Source organism: Arvicola amphibius, chromosome 4, assembly GCF_903992535.2.
Source record: "Arvicola amphibius chromosome 4, mArvAmp1.2, whole genome shotgun sequence".
Lineage (NCBI taxonomy): Eukaryota > Metazoa > Chordata > Mammalia > Rodentia > Cricetidae > Arvicola > Arvicola amphibius.
Genome location: NC_052050.1, coordinates 69,784,174 through 69,806,646, shown reverse-complemented (window position 1 = coordinate 69,806,646; position 22,473 = coordinate 69,784,174). Strand labels below are relative to the sequence as shown.

At 43.3% G+C, this 22,473-nt stretch overlaps 2 protein-coding genes across 2 annotated transcripts; both read left to right on the top strand.

Moving 5' to 3' along the window:
- Positions 1 to 3,890: 3,890 nt before the first annotated feature.
- Positions 3,891 to 4,859, top strand: LOC119811494 (olfactory receptor 1361-like). Its single transcript, XM_038325421.1, has one exon. It carries the CDS (start codon positions 3,891 to 3,893, stop codon positions 4,857 to 4,859), a length of 969 nt encoding a protein of 322 aa, XP_038181349.1.
- A 16,265-nt stretch (positions 4,860 to 21,124) lies between these two features.
- On the top strand, positions 21,125 to 22,048 carry LOC119813210 (olfactory receptor 1361-like). The gene has a single exon (XM_038328399.1). The coding sequence runs from the start codon at positions 21,125 to 21,127 to the stop codon at positions 22,046 to 22,048; it is 924 nt and encodes a 307-aa protein (XP_038184327.1).
- Positions 22,049 to 22,473: the final 425 nt, after the last annotated feature.

Here is a 22,473-nt window from a genome sequence, read left to right as displayed (position 1 = left end):
GGTATATCAGACACACCCGACAGTCCTTCGACACACGGAAATCTGTAGAAGGAGCGGCGGGGTGGTGTCCCGCCACCTGGCTAGCTTTACAACCGAAATAATTACATGGAAACTGTATTCTCTTAAATACTGCCTGGCCCATTAGTTTTAGCCTCTTATTGGCTAATTAACCCATATTTAGTAATCTGTGTAGCACCACAAGGTGGTCACTTACCAGGAGAGATCTTAGTCTGCATCCATCTCGGAGAGGAGAGGCATGGCGACTGCCTAAGGCTTCTGCCCGACTCTGCTTTCTCTCTCCCACAATTCTGCTCTGTCTACTCCGCCTACCTAATTTTCTGTCCTATTAAAGGGCCAAGGCAGTTTCTTTATTAACCAATAAAAGTAACTTATAGACAGATGACCCTCCTCCATCAGAAATCACTCAGCATAACAGACACATATTTAGGTAAACATATATGACATACATACACATATATCCCTCAATACACACATGCATATTTACCTGCATAAATGCATATGTACATACATACATACATGCATACATACATACATGCATAAATACATATATCCTGAAGGTTCTCTTTTTGCAGTCATGGCAGCAACATTCTGTCTCCATAATGAATCTTAAGGGGAAGTGCATTTGAAATCCAAAACCTGGAGTTCAAGAGCCAATCAGTGAGAAGGGCATCCATGTATCACCTACTATGATGCACTGGGGTCCTGTGGAAGCTGCACACCCAGGGCTTAACCAATGATATGTTAGTATTATTCCTGGCAACTGACCATTCCAATACCCACCATCTCTCAATACACAGCATGAGAAAATTTAGAATAACTGAAGCTTAATGCTCTTAGAAATGAACCTTAGCTGTGGTCTTGACCCACTGGAGCAAGTTGCCTTTACATCCCATTGAGCCTCTTTTTCTATATCTTTGATAGAAAACTATCTGCCTTCAGGAACATTAGCATCTACAGGCAGAGGATCTTTTGATGGTCCTTATGAACTACCCATTATTCCATTTCTCATCTGTCTGCTTCCCTAGATTTATTGGAAGCATATTCTAGCTTTATAAATATAATTTTGTGTATGTATATGTGTGTGTGTGTGTCCATGTATGTTTATGAGTGTAGCTACACATGTGTCACAGCACCCATGCAGAGTTCTGCTTCTCATTTCACCATAAAAGCACTGGGATAGCAGACGTGCTCTATGGTGTGGAGTTTTAGGTGGGTTCTGGGGATTTGAACTCAGGTCTTCATACTTACATGGCTCGTGCTTTACCCACTGAGCCATCTCCCCAGCCCTCATTCTAGCTCTTTGCTGCTGCTGTTGTTACGCTGGTCTACACCCATGGCAACGCTCCGGAAGTAACCTTGGACTCCCATCTCAGCACTGTGCTAGCTCCACTCTCACAGCCGCAGTCAGCTCGCTGTCTGGACCACACGAGCATCCTGTAACCAACGCCATCAATTTCCATGTCATGTGCTGTCCCAGCAGCCAGGCCATTTCTCCTGACACTGTCTCCTCTCCTCCCCTTCCCCAGCCAGGCCTCTGATCACCCCAGGGTGTCTCTCCTCCCTCCTCAGCTGTAATTGCCTTGCATCCCTCCATGGGCATTGCAGTCCAGATGTTTTCCTGACCTCCTGACCATGGAGATGTCTTAGCCTGGGGATTGTCTTTGAGATGCACATGAATCTGTATTTTATCCACCTGTAAAACATTTTATCTCCAATAGATAAACAATGAATGCACTTATGCCCTGTATGTCCCCACCCCCCGTTCTGAATGCGGAAAGGTGGGAACACTGCATATAAGAATCTGGGCAGTGGCTCAGGTGAGCAGGCAAACATTTGTGAATGAGGTGAAAACCTCCTAGTAGCTATCTGTCAGACAACTGATCTTCCCAACTGTGAGCAAGTGGAAAAGTCACAGGGCCTCCTCCAGGTTTATAATCTATGGCACTTAGTAGTGACTTTTTATTAGATTAAAATTTAATAAATGGTAGCTAATATGACAAACATTTCTGGGGACCTTGTACCTGCCTATAGTCCCAGCCAGTTGGATGTTAAGGAAGGAGGATTATTTAAGCCCAGAAATTCCTGATCAGACAAAACAACATGTAAGAAAAAGTATGTTTGTGTGTCTGTGTTTCATGGTGTCTATGTGTTTGTTTGTGTATGTATGTGTGTGTTGTACATAGTGTATGTGTGTGTTCATGCACCTAAGTGTGGTTGTGTTTGTGTGTGTGAGAGAGCGTGCCTGTCCATTTGTGTATATGTGTAACACGGAGAACAAGGTCTTTAACCTGTTTTGAACTCTAACTGATATTGATCAGCAATTTTGCTAAATCATCTAGCTGCCCACTCTTCTGTTTCTTCATGTAAACTATGCAATGTAGTAGCCAATTCCCAGACTGAGTTAGCTGTTGTATAAAATGTACATATATATGGTACTACTAATCAAACAAGAGCATAATCAATAATCTTATACTCATTAGAATTCACTCCTTTCAAATAAATCACTCTTTTGCTATAAAAATACATTTTCCTAATTTTCTGAGAAATCGCCACACTGACATCCAAAGGGGCTGTACCAGCTTGCATTCCCACCAACAATGCAGAAGTGTCCCCTTTCCCCACAACCTCTCCAACGTAAGTTGTCATCAGTGTTTTTTTTTTTTTTGTTTTGTTTTTTGTTTTTTGTTTTATTGATTTTTTGAGACAGGGTTTCCCTGTAGTTTCTAGAGCCTGTCCTGGAACTAGCTCTTGTAAACCAGGCTGGCCTCGAACTCACAGAGATCTGCCTGCCTCTGCCTCCCGAGTACTGGGATTAAAGGCGTGCGCCACCACTGCCCGGCTGTCATCAGTGTTTTTGATCTTAGCCACTCTTATAGGTGTAAGATGGAATCTCAGAGTTGTTTTGATGTGTATTTCTCTGATGACTAAGGATGTTGAATATTTCCTTAAGTGTCTTTCAGCCATTTTAGATTCCTCTGTTGAGAGTTCTCTGTTTAGGTCTGTACTCCATTTTTTAAATTGGATTATGTGATCTTTTGGTGTTCAATTTCTTGAGTTCTTTGTATATTTTGGAGATCAGACCTCTGTCTGATGTGGGGTTAGTGAAGATCGTTTCCCATTCTGTAGGCTGTCGTTTTGTCTTGCTGACCATGTCCTTTGCTTTATATAAGCTTTTCAGTTTCAGGATGTCCCATCCTCAAGACCCAATAACACCACTTTTGGGTACATATCCAAAGGATGCTCAATCGTACCACAAGGACATGTGCTCAACTATGTTCATAGCAGCTTTGTTTGTCATAGCCAGAACCTGGAAACAACCTAAAGGTCCCTCGATCGAAGAACGGATTAGAAAAATGTGGTACATTTACACAATGGAGTACTACACAGCAGAAAAAAATAACGACAGCTTGAATTTTGCAGGAAAATGGATGGAACTAGAAAACATTATTTTGAGTAAGGTAACCCAGACACAGAAAGACAATTATCACATATTCATTGGTGGTTTTTAAACATAAAGCAAAGAAAGCCAGCTTACAAACCACCATCCCAGAGAACTTAGACAACAATATGGACACTAAGAGAGACTTACTTAGATATAATCAACATGGGAAGTAGAAAGTAGAAAAAGACAACATCTCCTGAGTAAATTGGGAGCATGGGGACCTTGGGGGAGGACTGAAGGGGAAGGGGAGAGGTAGGGAGGGGAGCCAAGAAAAATGTAGAGCTCAATAAATATCAATAAAAAATTTTTAAAAATACATTTTAAGTGACTTTATTAGCAGTTGTTACTAAACTAACTACATGAAAAGTTTTCTCCAAAAGTTGGTAAATGATTTCTCTATACACATCTCACTTTCTTCTCCAGAGACATGGGTGGTGACAATCACACGACAGTCACAGAATTCCTCCTCCTGGGACTCTCTGAAGAGTCAGAACAAGAAGACGTTGTCTTTGGAATGTTCTTGGGGATGTACATGGTCACCATCTCTGGGAACCTCCTCATCATCCTGGCCATCAGCTGTGACCCTCGTCTCCACACACCCATGTACTTCTTCTTGGCCAACCTCTCCAGTGTTGACATCTGCTTTTCCTCAGTCACTGTCCCCAAGGCTCTGGTGAATCACATGGTGGGAAGCAAGTCCATCTCTTACACAGAGTGTTTGATGCAGATCTACTTCTTGTTTGCATTTGGCAACATGGACAGTTTCCTCCTGAGTGTGATGGCCTATGACCGCTATGTGGCCATTTGTCACCCACTCCACTATACCCTGATGATGAGCCCCAGACTCTGTGTCCTCCTGGTGGCCATATCATGGATCATCACAAACCTGCATGCTCTCTTGCACACTCTCCTCCTGATTCGACTCACCTTCTGTTCCCACAATGCAGTGCCCCACTTCTACTGTGATCTCTACCCTCTCCTGAAACTCTCTTGTTCTGACACCTTTATCAATGATGTCACAGCCTTTGCTGAGGGTGCAGTGGTATTTCTGATACCATTTATATGCGTCATTGTTTCCTATGTTTACATTTTCTCCAATGTCTTGAAGATGCCCTCTGCCCAGGGGATAAGAAAAGCCCTGTCCACTTGTGGTTCTCACCTCACTGTGGTCTGCCTCTTCTATGGGGTAGTCCTAGGAGTTTATATGCACCCTTCTTCCTCCTACTCACTACAAGATGCAATGGCCTCTGTCTTCTTCACAGTGGTTATACCCAGGACCAATCCCTTCCTCTACAGCCTGAGGAATCGTGACATGAAAGGAGCCCTAAGAAAGATAATTCTCAGATCCTTGAATTTGAAATTTGTAGAACTGAGAGGAAGAGCAGGTGGCAAGTAAAGTTCAAGGTGTCATCCCACCAGCCCTGGTAGGTGAATCTCTGATAGAGAAGGCCCTGAGATCACAGACCCTGGAATGTTTTTTGCTTTTGTTGTGCCTTTCCATGTTTGCTGCTGCTATCTTTCTCTGGTATCTGGCATGCTGTTCATGGGTACGGGGAGATCCCCACTGTCTGTAATGTGGTGTGTTTCTCTCAAGGAAACATCCCATTCTACTTGGCATTTTTAGCCTTGGATTATTATGAAGATGATTCCTCCTTCAGCTGTACTGTCTAATTGACAATAATAAAGTTAGGTTATACAGAGTTTTGATAGATAAAAATAAATACAAGAAAGTATTACACAGCTAGGACTTATGAGTGTCACTAAAGGAGCTGAATAGACTATAGCTCAAGTTAACAATTAAGAAATACATTTGAATCCCAGGAGCCAAGCTGACTTGAGTTCCCTTTATCTTAATGCTGAAAAGCACAGCCACAGGTTTCTGTGTGCATCATTAGCTGAAACAAAGCTTTGCAATAACTTCAGGTTAGATCAGATGTTTTGGTGCTAGCTATGAGATGAAAAACCCCAGAAAACGAATTATAGGCTCGATGTCCTTTATTTATGGCTAGAAACCAATTATGAGTGAGTACATCCCATGTTCATCTTTTTGGGCCTGGGTTACCTCACTCAGGATGGTGTTTTCTATTTCCATCCATTTGCATGCAAAATTCAAGATGTCATTGTTTTTTACCGCTGAGTAGTACTCTAATATGTATATATTCCACACTTTCTTCATCCATTCTTCCACTGAAGGGCATCTAGGTTGTTTCCAGGTTCTGGCTATTACAAATAATGCTGCTATAAAAATAGTTGAACAAATGCTTTTGTAATATGATTGGGCATCTCTTGGGTAAATTCCCAATAGTGGGATTGCTAGGTCCTGGGGTAGGTTGATCCCAAATTTCCTGAGAAACCTCCACACTGCTTTCCAAAGCAGTTGCACAAGTTTGCATTCCCACCAGAAATGGATGAGTGTACCCCTTACTCCACATCCTCTCCAGCAAAGGCTATCATTGGTGTTTTTGATTTTAGCCATTCTGACAGGTGTAAGATGGTATCTCAGCGTTGTTTTGATTTGCATTTCCCTGATTGCTAAGGAGGTTGAGCATGCCCTTAAGTGTCTTTTGGCCATTTGAACTTCTTCTGTTGAGAATTCTCTGTTCAGTTCCGTACCCCATTTTTTAATTGGGTTAATTAGCATTTTAAAGTCTAGTCTCTTGAGTTCCTTATATATTTTGGAGATCAGAAGCCTATAATTCGTAAAAAATCCTAGAGAAGCTATATAAGAAGGTGAACCCAGAGAAAAACATATAGTTATCCTCCTGGATATTGGAAGTAGACAAGATTGCCGGACAAAAAATGGGAACATGGGGTGGGGTGGGATAGGGGATGGGGGGATGGGGAGAGAAAAGTGTGAAGTGGAGGATGGGAAGAGCTTGGGAGAATAGGATAGTTGGGATATAGGAAGGGTGGATATGGGAACAAGGAATTATATATCTTAGTTAAGGGAGCCATTCTAGGGTTGGCAGAGACTTGACTCTAGAGGGGTTCCCAGGTGTCCAGGAAGATGCCCCCAGCTAGTTCCTTGGGCAGCTGAGGAGAGGGTGCCAGAAATGTCCAGATCCTATTGTCATACTCATGAATATCTTGCATATCACCATAGAACCTTCACCTGGCATTGGATGGAGAAAATGACAGAGCCCCACATGGGAGCACCAGACTGAGCTCTCAAGGTCCTGATGAGGAGCAAAAAGAGGGAGATCATGAGCAAGGAAGCCAGGACCATGAGGAATGCTTTTACCCATTGAGACAGTGGGACAGATCTAACAGGAGACCACCAAGTCCAGTCGGAATGGGACTGATGGAACAGGGGACCAAACCGGACTCTCTGAATGTGGCTGACGGTGGAGGAGGACTGAGAAACCAAGGACAATGGCAATGAACATGAACTCTACAGCATGGACGGGCTTACTGTGAGCCTTGTCAGTTTGGTTGCTCACCTTCCTGGACTTAGGGGGAGCTGGGAGGACCTTGGACTTAACATAGTGAAGGGAACCCTGATGGCTCTTTGTCTTTGGAGAGGGGTGGAGTGGGGGTATGGGTGGAAGGGAGGGGAGGGAAGGGGGAGGAGGAGGGGAGAAGATGGAAATCTTTAATAAAAAAATGAGAAAAATAAAAAAAAAAGAAAAACCCCAGAAAACAATCTAAATTTCACAGGGGCACAGCTGAGATTAAAAAAAAAAAGACAAAGCAAGGCAATTGTTACTTGCTGACATACTTTCCCTTTCTAGGGCTGGTTGATGACCAAAAGTAATAATTAATTCTTTGTACCCATTCCTACCTTCAATCTCCTGATATAAGAAACTATTGATGAGTGGGTATACACCCTATAGATTTAAAGTACATCTGACTGGTTTTTATGTATAAATTTTTGGTTTGTGATTCTTTTAAGATTACCTATAGTACCAGCTCTTAAGATAATGAATAAAGTGATTGATTCTTTGTAGCCTGCCAACAAAACAGTTGGCTGAGAAAAAAAAATGCTTTCTGCTTGCTCATGGTCTGTTAATCTTTTACAGTATACTTAGATGTAAATGTTTGTGGGTTACTTTGTTTTTAATCATTTATAGAAACACAGGAGAGGCAAACTATTCTTTCTTCATGTAGAAAAGACTAATAGTGATTTGGCACAGGATTTCCCTAAAGCCACTAAACTCCCCTTTTGGCCCCTTGTGAACTCAGAGTGTAGTACCCACAGGGTCCTGGTGACCCTTGAAACAGACTCCAGTCTCCCCCACATTCTCCTCTACTCTGGTGGCAGGAATGCCTTATCCTGTGTTTGTCACTACAACATAAACGGCCTTTGTCAAGATAATGTTGGAATCAGAGTCCTAGGCCAGATGATTACTGTTGTTGTTTGAATAAAAATGTCCCTGTGTGGGATTCTCCTCTGCATGCCATGAATATGTTTTATTACCATTGGCTAATAAAGAAGCTCCTTTGGCCTATGGCAGGTCAGAATATAGCAAGGCAGGAATTCCTAGCAGAGATAGAGGAGGGAAGAAGGTGCAGTCAGGGAAATGCCATGCAGCTGCTGAAAAAGAGAACAATACCCGGAACCTTTCTGGTAAGCCACAGCCTCGCAGTGACACACAGATTAAGAGAAGTGGGTTAATTTAAGATACAAGAGCTAGCTTGGAATATGCCTATATGTCCACTTTAGGATCTTACATTTGAACTCTTGGTCCACAGTTGATGTCGCTATATGTGGGGTTTAGGAGGTGTGACCTTGCTGGAGGCAGTATGTCACTCAGGGTATGTGACACTTCTTGTTCATTCTCTCTGTACCATGCTTGCCTTTGAGGATGAATTCTCGGCTTCTCCATCCTGCAGCTGTCATGGTTCCCTGCTATGATGGACTCTTATCCCTCTGGATCCATCGGTCAAAATAAACTCTCTCTCCTGTCAGCTGTGTGGTCATGTGTTTATCACAACCATTGTAAAGGAACTGCTGCAGTCCTCTCCAGGGAGATTTCCTTTTCCTCTGTGGGGCAGGAATTGTTAGAGTAGGCAAGGAGCTAAGGAAAGGAGAGAGCAGGCAGATTCTCAAAGAGACAACATTAAAAGTATACCTTCATATTTATTTGAAAACAAAACTGAACTGTGGGCAGGTGACAGCAATTTTAAATTAGGTTCTATCTATCAAACTAATTTGGCCCAGTTATTCAGGGATTTAGTTTCTTTTCTTTTAAATGTTTATTTATTCTTTGGTAACCTCACACATGATTATGGCGTGTTTGGTTCAAATGTAATTTTAAAAAAGATAAAGATAACATCTCAGTACAGAGTCCTCAAAATAAACAAGTGAACAGCTGAGCACTAAACTGTCCACAGGCTGATGGGTAACTGATGGCAGTAAATAAGATTAGCTGTGATCGTATACACATGATATAAAAGCTGTAAAGCCAAGAAAAGCTAAAAAGGGCAAACTTGCTGCCATATATATGATTAGCTGCCTCCTATTCCAGGCACACACCCAGAGTTAGGGGCCACAGACAACAGCCTTGGGATGACGGCAATAGTAATTATGAGGAACGGAAAGCAGTTGTTTCTTCACAGGGCAGAGGAGGGAAAGCCTTTTCCACACCCAAGGCTCGAGTCATTGTGGGCCCAGCACACTTCTGCTAAGTCCCATAAGACTGGTTCTTGACTCTTTTCTTAAAAATAAAAAGTTTATTGCATTTTGTGTATTTACACTTGTCCCATCTGTCTCTATGCCTGTGTGTATCTCTCTGTGTGTTTCTGTCTCTCGTTCTGTGTCTGTCTCTCTCTCTGTCTCTGTTTCTCTCTGTGTGTGTGTGTGTCTGTCTGTCTGTCTGTCTGTCTGTCTGTCTGTCTGTCTCTGAGTCTCTCTGTGTGTCTGTTTCTCAGCATGCATGTGGAAGTCAGAGGACAACTTGTGGGATTCAATTCATTTTCAGTACGGTGCTCATCAGGGAATCCCACCCAGCAGGAGACACTGAGCTCCCATCTTCCCTATCTAGCAGCTGGTGCCTGCTTGTCTGAGTGCTTTTGAGTTTATCTTGAAGTTGAAAGTTGTAGCTGACTATGTGACTGAGCCCTGCTATCTGGGAAGGGAGGGGTGCATCTCAAGCCTCAGGAGGATGGGGAGTTTGGTGGGGATTATGCCAAGATTGTACCTCCCTGAAAAAACTCAGCCAATGAGAAATTCAGGGGCAGGGAAATGCACTCAGGAACATATGAACCAGTTTCTGGCTTCATTTTCAGGGGGCTGATGCCTACTTTGCCTGATAATAATTCACTTTACTGCTCTGAGTCTCCAGTGCCTTAAAATGATTTTGTTCTTTTAATTTCATGTATGTGATGTTTTGCCTGTATGTATGTCTGTGCATCATCTGTGTACAATGTACAAGGAGGCCAGGAGAAGACATCAGATCCTCTGAGACTGGAGTTATGAACAACTGAGTGCACGTGGGTGCTGAGAATCACACCTGGGTCCTCTTAAACAGCCTGTTAGAACAGTCAGTGTCTTACTGACTCAACCACTCTCCAGCTCCTCCAGAGCTCTTAATATGAAGTGAGGATCATCGTTTTCTCACACTGTTGCCTTGTAGGTGCAGGAGATTGAATTTGGGTCATCAGGCTTGGTACCTTGAACCACTGAGCCATATCACTGGCCCTGGTTCTTTGGTCTTGTCCAGTTCTCCTGCCCTGCCTACTTGTAAGTTCACTACTCTCCTGAACTCTTTTTTCCATTAATGTTTCCTTGGACTTCCTTCTGGTCTCTTTGGCTAAGTTCTCCAAAGACAGTCTTAAATCTTAGGCAATCTTATCCAAGGACAGGTGTTTTTGAACATTCTTTGGTGTTGCCCTGCTGGTTTTTCTTTTGTTAGCAGAATTAATCCAAGTTTAGAGTCTCTGAGCATTAGGGGAAGACATTATACTTTTCCCTTTATGTTAAAACAAACAGGTGGCTCATGGGTCCTTTGGTCAACTCAGATAGAAGTGGTGACTGGGAGAGGAGCAGCCTCCTCTTGTTTGTCAGCCTCGACCCTTGAGTGTTTGTTACCTACAGACCTAGACGCATGCTGCTCTGGGCCATGAGACCTAGAGGCTTGTCTTGATAAACTATTTTTAAAGATTTCTTTGTCTGGGCCTGGTGGAAGATGCCTTTAACCCCCACACTCAAAGGCAGGACAGGAGGATCTCGGTGAGTTCTAGGGCAGCTATGGCTACATAGTAAGACCCTGTTTCAAAAATGCAAACAAAACAAAGAATTATTTTTACTTTGTTTGTTAATGTTTGCTTGACTATGATTAAGTGCAGTTTGTTATGAGTTGCGGTAGCCTGGTACCCAGTGGCTAGAGATATATAGCTCTTGAGTTGCAGATGCTGGAGATCCTCAGTTCCTAACCTTTTGTTAGGTCACTGGGACCTGCCATGGCAGGGGACCGTACCCTCAGCTTTTCCCAGTCTCAGTCTTTCTGCAACAACCCAGCTTCAGTCCTTCCTGCTCTCCTCTGGGCCTGTTCCAACCACTCTGGAACTGCTAACTGAGCTGAGGGCTGTCAACCATGGGGCTCTCCTGAGATTTGCAGATTGGGGGATCATCATGCAGTCACTAGAAGGACCACTGAGTGCTTTTATTGAAGTTTGAGGTTCAGGCTTTTGTCTGTTCATAATCTTAATGCTCACTCACCGGCTCAGCTCGCTCTACCTGTGAGAGTCACCAGTTCAGCTCGCTCTAGCTCTGATAAGTCACAAGTAGACAATTGAAAAACAAATAGGAGAGGCTTTTATTGAAGGTTACAGCCCTGCATGGAGGCAGGTGTACAGGAGAGGGGCCTGCCTGTCTGACAGTGAAGCTGAAAACCAAGTCACTCCTTTAGCTAGAAGATCGCTGTGACATATGTGTGCACAGCTTCTAGACCGTACCAGTAGCAGCTTTTCCTTTGTGGACTCTAGTCCCACCTACAGGCCTTGGATGGGCAGTCTCCCTTTTATCAATGGTTAGCTTGCTGCTGAGTCTCTGGTGTCTGGCGAATGTGTTCCCCAGAGGCTGGAGTGAGAATAACTGGATCTTGAGGCTGGAGTGAGAATAACTGGATCTTGAGGCAAGGTCACTCAGAACTCACTGAAGGAAGCTTGTCATGGCTACAGGGAAGTCTCCCACAGCCGGTGGAAGTTGTCGTGACTAAAGCATGGTCTCCCAAGCACCAGTCCTGGCCTTAGCGATCAGTCTCAGCTACATAGAAAGTTTGAGGCCAGCCTGGGATACAGGATATCCTGTCTTAAATTACTAACTAACTAAATAAATGGTAATTGTTGATGAACATCTATCGTTCAAGATATCTGGGCAGAAGGGCAGGTTCTGACAGCTGCCAGTCAACGGGTCAAGACAGCTACTCCCTAAGAACCTACCTGTCCTAGTAGTTCTATGTCCACCTGACACAAGCTAGAGTCATCTGAAAGGAAGAAACCTCAATTGAGAAAATGTCCCCATTAGATCCAGCTGTAAGGCATTTTCTTAATTAGTGATTGCCAGGGGTAGTCCCAGCCCATGGTGGGTAGTGCCATCACTGGGCTGGTGGCCCTGGGTTCTTTAAGAAAGCAGGCTTTATGGCTTCTGCATCATATCCTACCTCCAGTGGTCCTGCCCTGTTCGAGCTCCTGTCATGAATTCCTTCTGTGATGAACAATGCTATGGAAGTGTAAGTCAAATAAACCCTTTCTTCCCTAGGTTTCTTGAGTCATGGTGTTTTATCAGAGCAATAGTAACCCTAACGAAGACACACTAGTTTAACTAAAGGAAAGCCTATATTAAAGGATGCCTACAAGAAGGGCCTATTGTGACATTGGTGTTCTTAACTTCATTTAACAGGGCATAAATGCTTAGACAAAGCCTTCTGGAGAGTTGAGCTCTTTTATCTGTGTCCATTGGAAACTGAGAAGACAACAAAAATCAGAGCTATGAAAAGGAGAACCTGGTGAACTCAAGCCCTGAAAGGTCACTTCCACCAATGGAGGAAGCTTCATTGAATTCTGGGCCCCAGAGAAGCAGCGATGGAAAGAACCATGTTCTGAGCCTAGGATTTGGTTTGGCCATTTCTAGGATTGAGTCTTGTTGTGTTTTCACCCCAGACAGAAACTCTTACATCAGCAGTCCTCCCGTCTCAGGGGATGAATGGCTGGCACTACTGGTGAATGTGCCCCACCACTAGGTCAAAACCTGGAGGTGAACTACACTCAGCTGTTGGCATAAAGACAAATACGGAGCCTAGTTAAGTCATGCTGGCTTAGTTTTGGCAGCTGTAGGTTCTCTGCCAAGATTCATGACTTCCTAGCCCTGGATAGTTGACTAGGTTTTGAATACCAGGAATGTTCTCCCTCTTGTTGGGTAGATCCTGCGTTCAATCAGAGGGCTGTTGGCTACTGCCAAGGTGTGCATGCCACTATCTTTGTGCCATCAAGGTCACCCCTCTTTACAGCAGAGGAGACCATCACAGAAAACCACAACCAATTAAAATGGAGAGTTGAGGAGCCCATCTGGAATGGGTACATGTACAAGATAACTCCTGCACCCAAGGCTCAGGAAACATTGGGGAAGCGGGGACAGAAAGAGGGTAAGAGCCAGAGGATCAAGGAGTTTGCTGTGAGATTGTGTCTCCTGGGAATGTCAGAAGCTACACCCATAAAGTCTCACTTACATGACTGCCTAAACAGGAGATTATTAAGGACAATAATAGACATGCCAAAGTGGGTGGGGGAAAGCCCAGGATGCCTCAATCCTATACCCAGAACTACAGGTGACTAAGGAATGCTGAGAGTGGGAGAGATAGTCTTCCTCTGGGAGGAGCACCCCCATTGGCTATGAGAAACCAAATGGTCAGCCCTGACAGCATAACTACAAGTAACACTGTAGAGACTGAGCAGGTTATATTTAGGATATATATATATATATATATATATATATATATATATATATATATATATATATAGTGTGTGTGTGTGTGTGTGTGTGTGTGTGTGTGTGTGTGTGTGTGTGTTTGATTTGATTTTCAGGGGTAGTCCCAGCCCATGGTGGGTAGTGCTATCAATATTTATATATTGCTGTAGAAAGTCTTACAGCCAGTGGTTTCCCGCCCACTGGGGCATGGCCTTTTTTTTTTAATACTATATATGCTGAGCTTGTGTCTGGCCTCTTTTCCGGCTGCTCTTTCTGGTTGCTGGATTCAGTTTCTGTTCTCCATTCAAGCAGAGGATTCTGATTTGTGAGTTTACTCCTAAATAAATAACCTTCTATTTCTCAACTCTGAGCTAGTGTGGGATTTCTTTTAAGCATCCTTCCACAATATATTACAAATATAAATGCATTTGTGTGTGTATATACATAAGCACATATGCATGTAGCAAAAATTAATAGAAAAAAGAGGCCATGCATTTGAAAGAGAGCAAGAAGGGATATATGGAAGGGTTTAGATGGAAGAAAGGTAAGGGGAAAATGGTGTAATTATAATTTTAAAAATAAAAAAGTATTTTTAAGTTGAATGAGGAGGAAGATAGAGAATCAAGATGAAGGAAAGTCAATGAAATTACTAAGGGATCCATCCGGAGACAAAGGGGAGTGCCCCCCATCAATCATCTTAGAAACTAATTATTCCATAGAAAACCCCTCATTGGTGTGGCCATTGCATTCTGGTCAACTCTACATGAACTTCCTGGATTTCATTCCCTTCCTGCAGAACGCCCACTTCCCTGCATCTCTGTTGTCTTCCCAAGTCATCTCTCTAGCTCCCCGCACAGACAGATATTCCTCTAGAGGTCTGGGTAGGCTCATCCTGGCCCTAGTAGTCTGTATGTGAGGAACTTAATTAGTAAAAACGAGGCACCATGTGGGGTCCCTGGTGCCGTCTTCCCTCAGAGACAGACCCTGTACCAAGTTTGCATCTTCCTCCGCAGTGGCAGCCACTTGGTGATTTATCTCCCAGGGCCTGAGTTAATAGGGACCAGGCCTCGGCCAGGGCCTTTATTTTCCCCTCAGCCTAGACTCCTGGGAGATATCACACACTCCTTTCCACAAGCAATTTCTATTTACTATTAATTAGCCTTTGGGGAGTCAGCTCTTGGTGTTCCAATTAAAACAACTTAGAAAAGTTTGCATCAGCTCAGTGGATGTTGAAACAAATGGTCATTCTTCAACCCTGCACCGATCTCCAGACACTGCTCTCCCCAGAGGGACCAGGGACTGCGGCACAACAGGGCCACTGGGGTCTCACAAATCACCTCCGTTAGATGTTACATCAAAGTTATAAACCTACCAGGCTGAAAGTCTGCCGCAAATAGAGGAACCTCCCTGCCATAGGCTGGCCATTACCACTTCCAGAAATTACTGTTCTGTAGTATTTTGACTTCTGGTATTTCAGGACAGTCACAAAGATTTCTGGAAGTTTCTCTCATGTAAAGTCAGTGGACCTTCAGTAGATCACATTGTTTTGGGCCTTGCCCCTTTGCTACATGCACCTTGGAAACTAGCTTTGTTTACTTGCTGAACCCTGAGTCCTTATAAACCTGACTGTTTAGACTGAGTCCTCACATGTACAACTGAGCCTGTTTTCAAGCAACCACCTAGTATCTGTCCTTAGTTTTGCGCGTGGCGGGGGGGGGGGCACAATTACTGAGGGAAAAGAGGCTGACAAAATCCTGGGCTTCTTGTACTCTAGAAAGGGAGAGTTCCAAGAAGAGGGAAGGGTGAAGCAGAAAAGAAGACAGAAAAGAGGGATAAGGCATGTCAAAAAGATAACCACCAAAACAGAGATGCTCCCCATGGCTAACCAGGCAATGGATAGAGTACCATAGGCTGAGCACCCCAAGTCCAAAAACTGAAATTTTAATATTCCCCTCAAATCTGAATGCCAGCATAATACAGATATTCTACAGGTGACCCCATGTGGTTGGAAGGAGTCAAAACAGGCACATTACATACACTGTGTAGGCTGCATATACAGACAAGAATCCATGAAACCAAAAAGAGTTACATGTTTAGATCTGGATTCTGTCTCAGAGTATTTTGTTATACATATGTAGCTATTCCAAGATTAGAAGACTTTTGAAACACCAAATACTTCTGATCCCAAGCATCTTGGGAAAGAGGAATATTAGATGTCATCGTGATTCAAAATAGGAAATTAACATCAGCTAGTCCATACTGACTAAACAAGCAAAAGAACAAACACATGAACAGGTGACAAGAGACAGGTCTCTAACAGATGTCCCCTTTGCATCCTGCAGAGTGTGGAGCTCAGTCCTTTCCTCTCCCATGAAAGGCAGCTGGAATGAGTGCCTTGGTGCCGAAAAATGGAGGGGGCTCTTCCCCAAAGTCATAACAATACTATAGTTATGAAGTTAGCAGACCCAAATAGAATAATTATTGGACGAAATGTCTGCCCAGTTGAGAATGTGAAAGGCAAGGCAAGACTGACAAAAGGAAAATTCAAAAGGCGTGGGCTCAATTGTCCCTTATTCTGAAATAGCTTTTTAAAAAAAAAAAAAAACCATTGAGATGTGTTTTCTTAAGTTATAAATCAGCAAAAATTAAATGCCGAGATGAATTTAGACATAGCTATTGGATTAGACTAATACACAAAACCACACATGTATCTCTCTTTGGATATAAATACACATTTTAAGGTTTCAATAATCAAACCCATGAACAGTCTAAAAGTCCTACAGATTAGAATGGCAAGTCTAGAAATACATAAAGATGAAAGATGGTGGAACAGCTGTCTCCAGGGCCCCGCATTCAAAATAACCAGCTGAGGCAGAAGACACATCAGAGGAAAAGTGCAAGCAGGAGAAGTGACTCCTTGTATAAAGGCTCCTCGGCAAACATCAAACACTTACTTCTCACCAGATGCTGTGGAAGCCGGATGAGGTGGACAGCTCTTTGCAGACCGACAGACATGGTGATGCATGTCTGTAACCCCTGTACTCAGGAGGTCAAGACCGCATATCATGACTTCTAGCCCAGCCTAGGCTCCATAAGGACTTTCAGGCTACTCCCACCTACTTAGCAAGATATCACATCTAAAATCCAAAGGTATATAAAAAAAGACAAACTAAAGGAACACAAAATCTTAGAATTATTATTGGACATTACTATCCATCTAGAATGAAGAAAAATTAAGATGTTTCTAGGTTAGCAGAAATCAAGGAGTGTGTTTTCAGCAAATAATAATAATATTATTAAGTATCATATTAATAAAAGAAGTAATAAGAGGAAACCTTCAGGCTAAAAGGAAAGTGTACTAGACAGTGATGATGGCGAACACACAGGGCAATGGCTGCTGTGCTTGGGTCAGCAATTCTCCCTTTCTATGTGATCCAAAGGCCAATGCATAAAATAATAATCATAAATTTATATTAGTTGTCATGCAATATATAAAGATGAAATATGTGACCTCATTAAAGAGCTCAGGAGAACAAGAGACATAAAGGGACTCATTTGAACCCAAGATATCTTAATTTCAATCATAAGTTGACTTTATTCAGGCAAGGTTGTTGTAAGATCATGATGCTAATTACAGCTTCCAAAGTAATCATTAAGAAAACAACTTAAAATATACAGAAAATGAGAAGAGGGGATCAAAGCAGAATGATGTGAAGAAGAACCAACTGAATAACAAAAAGGATAATAATTCAAGTTGAGAAACAGGATAAGATGTGGGAAAAAAAACTTAGTGGTAGAAGTAAACCCTTCTTGGAAGGTAATCATAATAAGTATAAGTGACTTAATTATTGACAAGCAGAAATGTGTTCCAAAAATATCCCCTGCACCCAAGCTCATGCATGCATCTATAACAAAACCCAGTGTGGGGGAAAGGACATCAATGTAGTAAGGAAATTGTTAGGAAGAAAGGTGGGGAGAGTGAGAGGGGCTGGAATGCGAAAATGCCCCAAACTCAGTATTTACATGTATGAGATTATTAAAGAAAAAAAATCAAAGATGGCATATGAACAGAGAATAGAATTCACCTTTAAAATTTACCCTGCTCCATGAAGAACTCTAAAATTTGGGAAGGGGATTTCTTTCATAGCCAAAACTCATTCACTATAAAGGATTTTGTTATTATCAACAACTACTTCAAAAAATTGCTCTAAATATCTGGATAAGAGGATGGGGGAAAGATGGCTCAGCAGGTAAAGATACTTGCTGCCCCTCCAGATAGCCTGTGTTGGGTTGATTCCCAGAACCTAAGTGGTGGAAGGAGAGAACCAGCTCCTGCAGGCTGCCCTCTGACCTGCATGTGTGCACGCCCACACATGTATACAGGAAGGAACGCAGGAAGGGAGGCCAGGAGGGAAGGAGGAAGGATAAAATGAGGCCAGATAGACAGAGCACTTTGCCAGGCATATGCAGAGCCCCAGTTTCAATCCCCACCACAGCAATAAAATAATAAAACAAAATAAAAAGATTGAAGCCTGGTCTACAAGAGCTAGTTCCAGGACAGGCTCTAAAAAAGCTGCAGAGAAACCCTGTCTCGAAAAACCAAAAAAAAAAAAAAAAAAAAAAAAAAAAAGATTGAAAGCAGCATGCTCACATTAGTTGACAATGCCTGGACAAAATTATCCACTGATAATAGGGTCACCATCACATCATTGTTTGGGGCTTGAAAAGTGGCTATGTTTTGAGAAAGACTTTAGTATTCTGCTAGAATACTAAAATATATAGTAAACTCTTGGGCTGGAGAGAAGGCTAATGAGTTAAAGAGCACTTGCTGCTCTCCTAGAGGACCAGGCTGGACTCCCGGCACCCACATGGTGCTTATCACTGTCTATAATTCAACTTCCAGGAACTCTCCTGACCTCCTTCATTGTCACACATGTGGTTCATAGACTCACAAAGAACAAAAACAAAAAACACTCAAATGCTTAAGAAATAAAAACAGACAATGGTAAAACCTGTATTTCTGAGGGTTTTCACTTTCTGTTTTGTTCTTATTACGTTTCTCACAGTGTTGACAGCTGGCTCTGGTGTATAAGCTACTTTGTCGTCCCTGTGCATCCTCCTCTCTGCCCCTCCTCTCACAGGCTTCTCAAAGAACACCGAAGGGAAGGGAGGCGAGGTGGACATGTTTGTACAATTGCTTCAACAGGGATTGATTTTCTTGCAATATTCTCAGTGTTCAGACAGAATGCAAACAATGAACTCTTAGTACGGGTCCCTAATGGGGACCTCTGAGGAATGGGCCCTAGGGGTACCCCAGTGTGTCATTCATAGTTATGGCAACCCTCATCTCCAGGGAGGGCGGGTCTATTTACTCTCATCACCAAAGCTTGGCCATAGGAAGTCATATGTCTCTTCCTAGATGTTCTCCAGCGGTGAAATGTCCCATAAATGAATTGACCCAAATCCAGCATAGAATCCACAGACATGAGAATTGTGTGAAAGTTACCGACAGCACAAACAACAGCAAGAAAGGCATGCTGGCCAGGCAGGTGAGGCCCTAGTACCCAACAACAGACAGAGTCACCGATGGGGAAAACCAGGTCCGGGACCAGAGGAAAAACTCTTGGTCAACACTCAAACCTTTCTTGGTCACCAGCAACAAGCAGTCTCTCTGCAAGACAAGGTTCCAGACAGGAAAAGGAAGCCATCAACTTAGGTTAGCATGGTGAGACTCAGAAACTGTAGCTTACGGAGAAGCTTGGCCTGAAGTTTACAACCAAGAAGAGGGAGCCATGTGGAGCATGAGGAGGAAGAGGGGTGAAGAGAAGAAAAAAGGGGATGGGAGGGGAGAGGGAGAGAGAGAGACAGAGACAGAGAGGCAGACAGAGACAGAGACAGAGACAGACAGAGAGAGAGGGGGGAGGGAGGGAGAGAGAGAGAGAGAGAGAGAGAGAGAGAGAGAGAGAGAGAGAGAGAGAGAGAGAGGAGAGAGAGGGGGGAGAGAGAGAGGGGGGAGAGAGAGAGAGAGAGAGAGAGAGAGAGAGAGAGAGAGAGAGAGAGAGAGATATCCCACACTAAAAGATAGTCTCCAGGTAAGATGCTTCAAATGCCTGCCTTGCTGTTTGTTTTTCCACCCATTGTGATCTGTGATCACACATGGAGTGTGCTCAAGCTACATGGTTGCCTTGGTTCTAGAAGCTGGTCCAGGTAAGATGAGCTCACATCTCTGCGGTGTCCTCTTGTTTTCACTGATTTCATTCACGCTAACAGGCACCACTTGCCATTCTACGAGGATGGATCGTTAGCCAACCCCAAAGAGGGTTCTCCCCATGCTTCTCCCTGCTGCTTCTTTCTTATTCTCCTTCCAACTCCTTTGATCTCTAGAGGGAAACGCTTCCTCTCCTTCCCTGCTGAAACACCAGTAACTCTCTCAAGGATGCTGTAGTCTCATCTTACCTGACCCCCGTCTCTGGACCTTCCTTCTGCGGGGAGTATCTTTTAAATACACTGCATACATTTGCCAATCAGTAACTCTCCTTCCAGAGAGAAATAACCCAGGGGCTGTAGCGATGGCTCAGTAGTTAAAAGCATTTCCCTGCTCTTGTAGAGGACCTGGTTTCAGTTCTCCCAGCACCTGTGTTAGGCGGCTCACAACAAACCAGGAGATTCAGTGCCCTCTCCTGACTCCATAGGCACACACTCATACAGAGACACACACAATTAAAAACAAATAAAATAAATCCTTAAAAGTAATTCCTACAACTGTACCTGCTCCCCTTGGGATGTAGGAAGTGAGAGGAGCTCGCACAGAGCTGGAGTGGTGGACCAGCAGCGGTGAACTGGGGTTAACCAGCTTTGAGGCAGATAAAACGTTGAGAGTTGAAAATCACTAGACCGACGTATCAAAGCCGAGGAACAGCCCAAATTCTGAGAATAGCAGAGCCTCAAATAGAATCTGCACATCTGTAGGACAGCATTTAATAAACAATTTGCTATGTGGTTAAATTGCCAACAAATGTACAGCATAAAGCTAGCCAGATGGGCTCTTAAACCCATAGCTGCCAATGCTGAGTAGCATAATATGGGAGGGTAGCTTGAGTTCATGATAACAAGTCCAGCCTGGGTGCAGCAGCAATATCTTGTTTCAAAAAAACAAATAGTTTGTGCAAACACATATACATACATGTGCGTGTTTATATTTAAAAAGAAAATTATAAGATTGTCTTGAGTTCTTTCTAATAAGCAATTGATTAATTATATGACTACTTCTATAGATTTCTTGATTTGGTTTGGTTTGGTTTGGTTTGGTTTGGTTTTTTTCGAGACAAGGTTTCTCTGTAGCTTTGGAGCCTGTCCAGGAACTAGCTCTTGTAGACCAGGCTGGCCTCAAACTCACAGAGATCCGCCTGCCTCTGCCTCCCGAGTTCTGGGATTAAAGGCATGCGCCACCACTGCCCGGCTTCGTACAGGTTTCTTTATCCATAAGGTGAATTATATTCCTTCAATCATTATACTAAGTTTAAATATTGTGAAAGAAAGCAAACAAGTTTGGAACAAGCCAATAGGAGTAGTTTACAAAACTACAGCCCTCATAAATAAAGCATGCAGAAATGAACCAGGATTTTGGTTAAGATACAAAAGAGACAATTTAGTTTTAGTTCATTCTCAGCCTATCACTATACTGCTTCAAATGATGTTTTTGCTCAAATGTTAGCAAATGATCTGACTGCATGGTAAAACTGTTTCCCATAGACATGGATGGAGACAATCAGACAATTGTCACAGAATTCCTCCTCCTGGGACTCACTGGACAATCAGAGAAGGAAGAGATTGTGTTTGGGATGTTCTTGGGGATGTACATGGTCACCATCTCTGGGAACCTTCTCATCATCCTGGCCATCAGCTGTGACCCTCATCTCCACACACCCATGTACTTCTTCTTGGCCAACCTCTCCAGTGTCGACATTAGTGCTCCGTCTGTCACTGTCCCTAAGGCTCTCGTGAACCATGTGTTGAGAAGCAAGTCCATCTCTTACACAGAGTGTATGATCCAGATCTATTTCTTCATAGCATTCAGCAACATGGATGGCTTCCTCTTGAGTGTGATGGCCTATGACCGCTATGTGGCCATTTGTCACCCACTCCACTACACCCTGATGATGAGGCCCAGACTCTGTGTCCTCCTGGTGGCCATATCATGGGTCATCACACACCTGCATGCTCTCTTGCACACTCTCCTCCTGGTTCGACTCACCTTCTGTTCCCGCAATGCAGTGCCCCACTTCTTCTGTGACCCCTACCCAATCCTGAAGCTCTCTTGTTCTGACACCTTTATCAATGACCTGATGGTCTTCACTGTGGGTGGACTGGTATTTCTGACACCATTTACCTGCATTATTGTTTCCTATGCCTACATCTTCTCTAGGGTTCTTAAGCTACAATCTGCCCATGGAATAAGGAAAGCCCTGTCCACATGTGGTTCCCACCTCACTGTGGTCTCCCTTTTCTATGGGTCAATCCTGGGCATTTATATGCACCCTTCATCCACCTACACAGTACAGGACACAGTGGCCTCTGTCATCTTCACCGTGGTGACACCCATGGTCAACCCCTTCATCTATAGCCTGAGGAACCGTGACATCAAAGGAGCCCTGAGGAAGATAATGCTTAGATCTTAGTTTTTGAAAAATTTGGAACTGAGAGAATTCCTGGACATCATGAATTTGTTCATCTTTACAGAGAAAACCATGTAGCTAGGTCAACAGCTCACTGGGATGGCTCCTGGGATTAGGGTTATGTGATCAGGGTCACCCTTTTAAATCTGAGGTTGACAAGAGATCAGTGCCCCCTAAACCTATAATTTGTAATGTCTTTAAATGCTTGGTTTTAAAGCACTCGCTTTATAGACAAGAAAATTTGAAGTTAAGATGTATTTGAAATTATTTATTTGGGGAAAGGTCTGGCAACTGTCTAAGGCAAGGCTCCTATAATGAACTAGGAAACATCTCTGAAAGTAGACTTTATAGCTGACCCTCTACAGAGTCACAGCTCCCTAAAGGCTTCAATCATCCTGGCGACTGACATAGAAAGGTGAGTTTGCCTG

Excerpts from the sequence above, each read along its gene's own strand:
- LOC119811494 (XM_038325421.1), top strand. The coding sequence starts at position 3,891 with ATGGGTGGTGACAATCACACGACAGTCACAGAATTCCTCCTCCTGGGA.
- LOC119813210 (XM_038328399.1), top strand. The coding sequence starts at position 21,125 with ATGGATGGAGACAATCAGACAATTGTCACAGAATTCCTCCTCCTGGGA.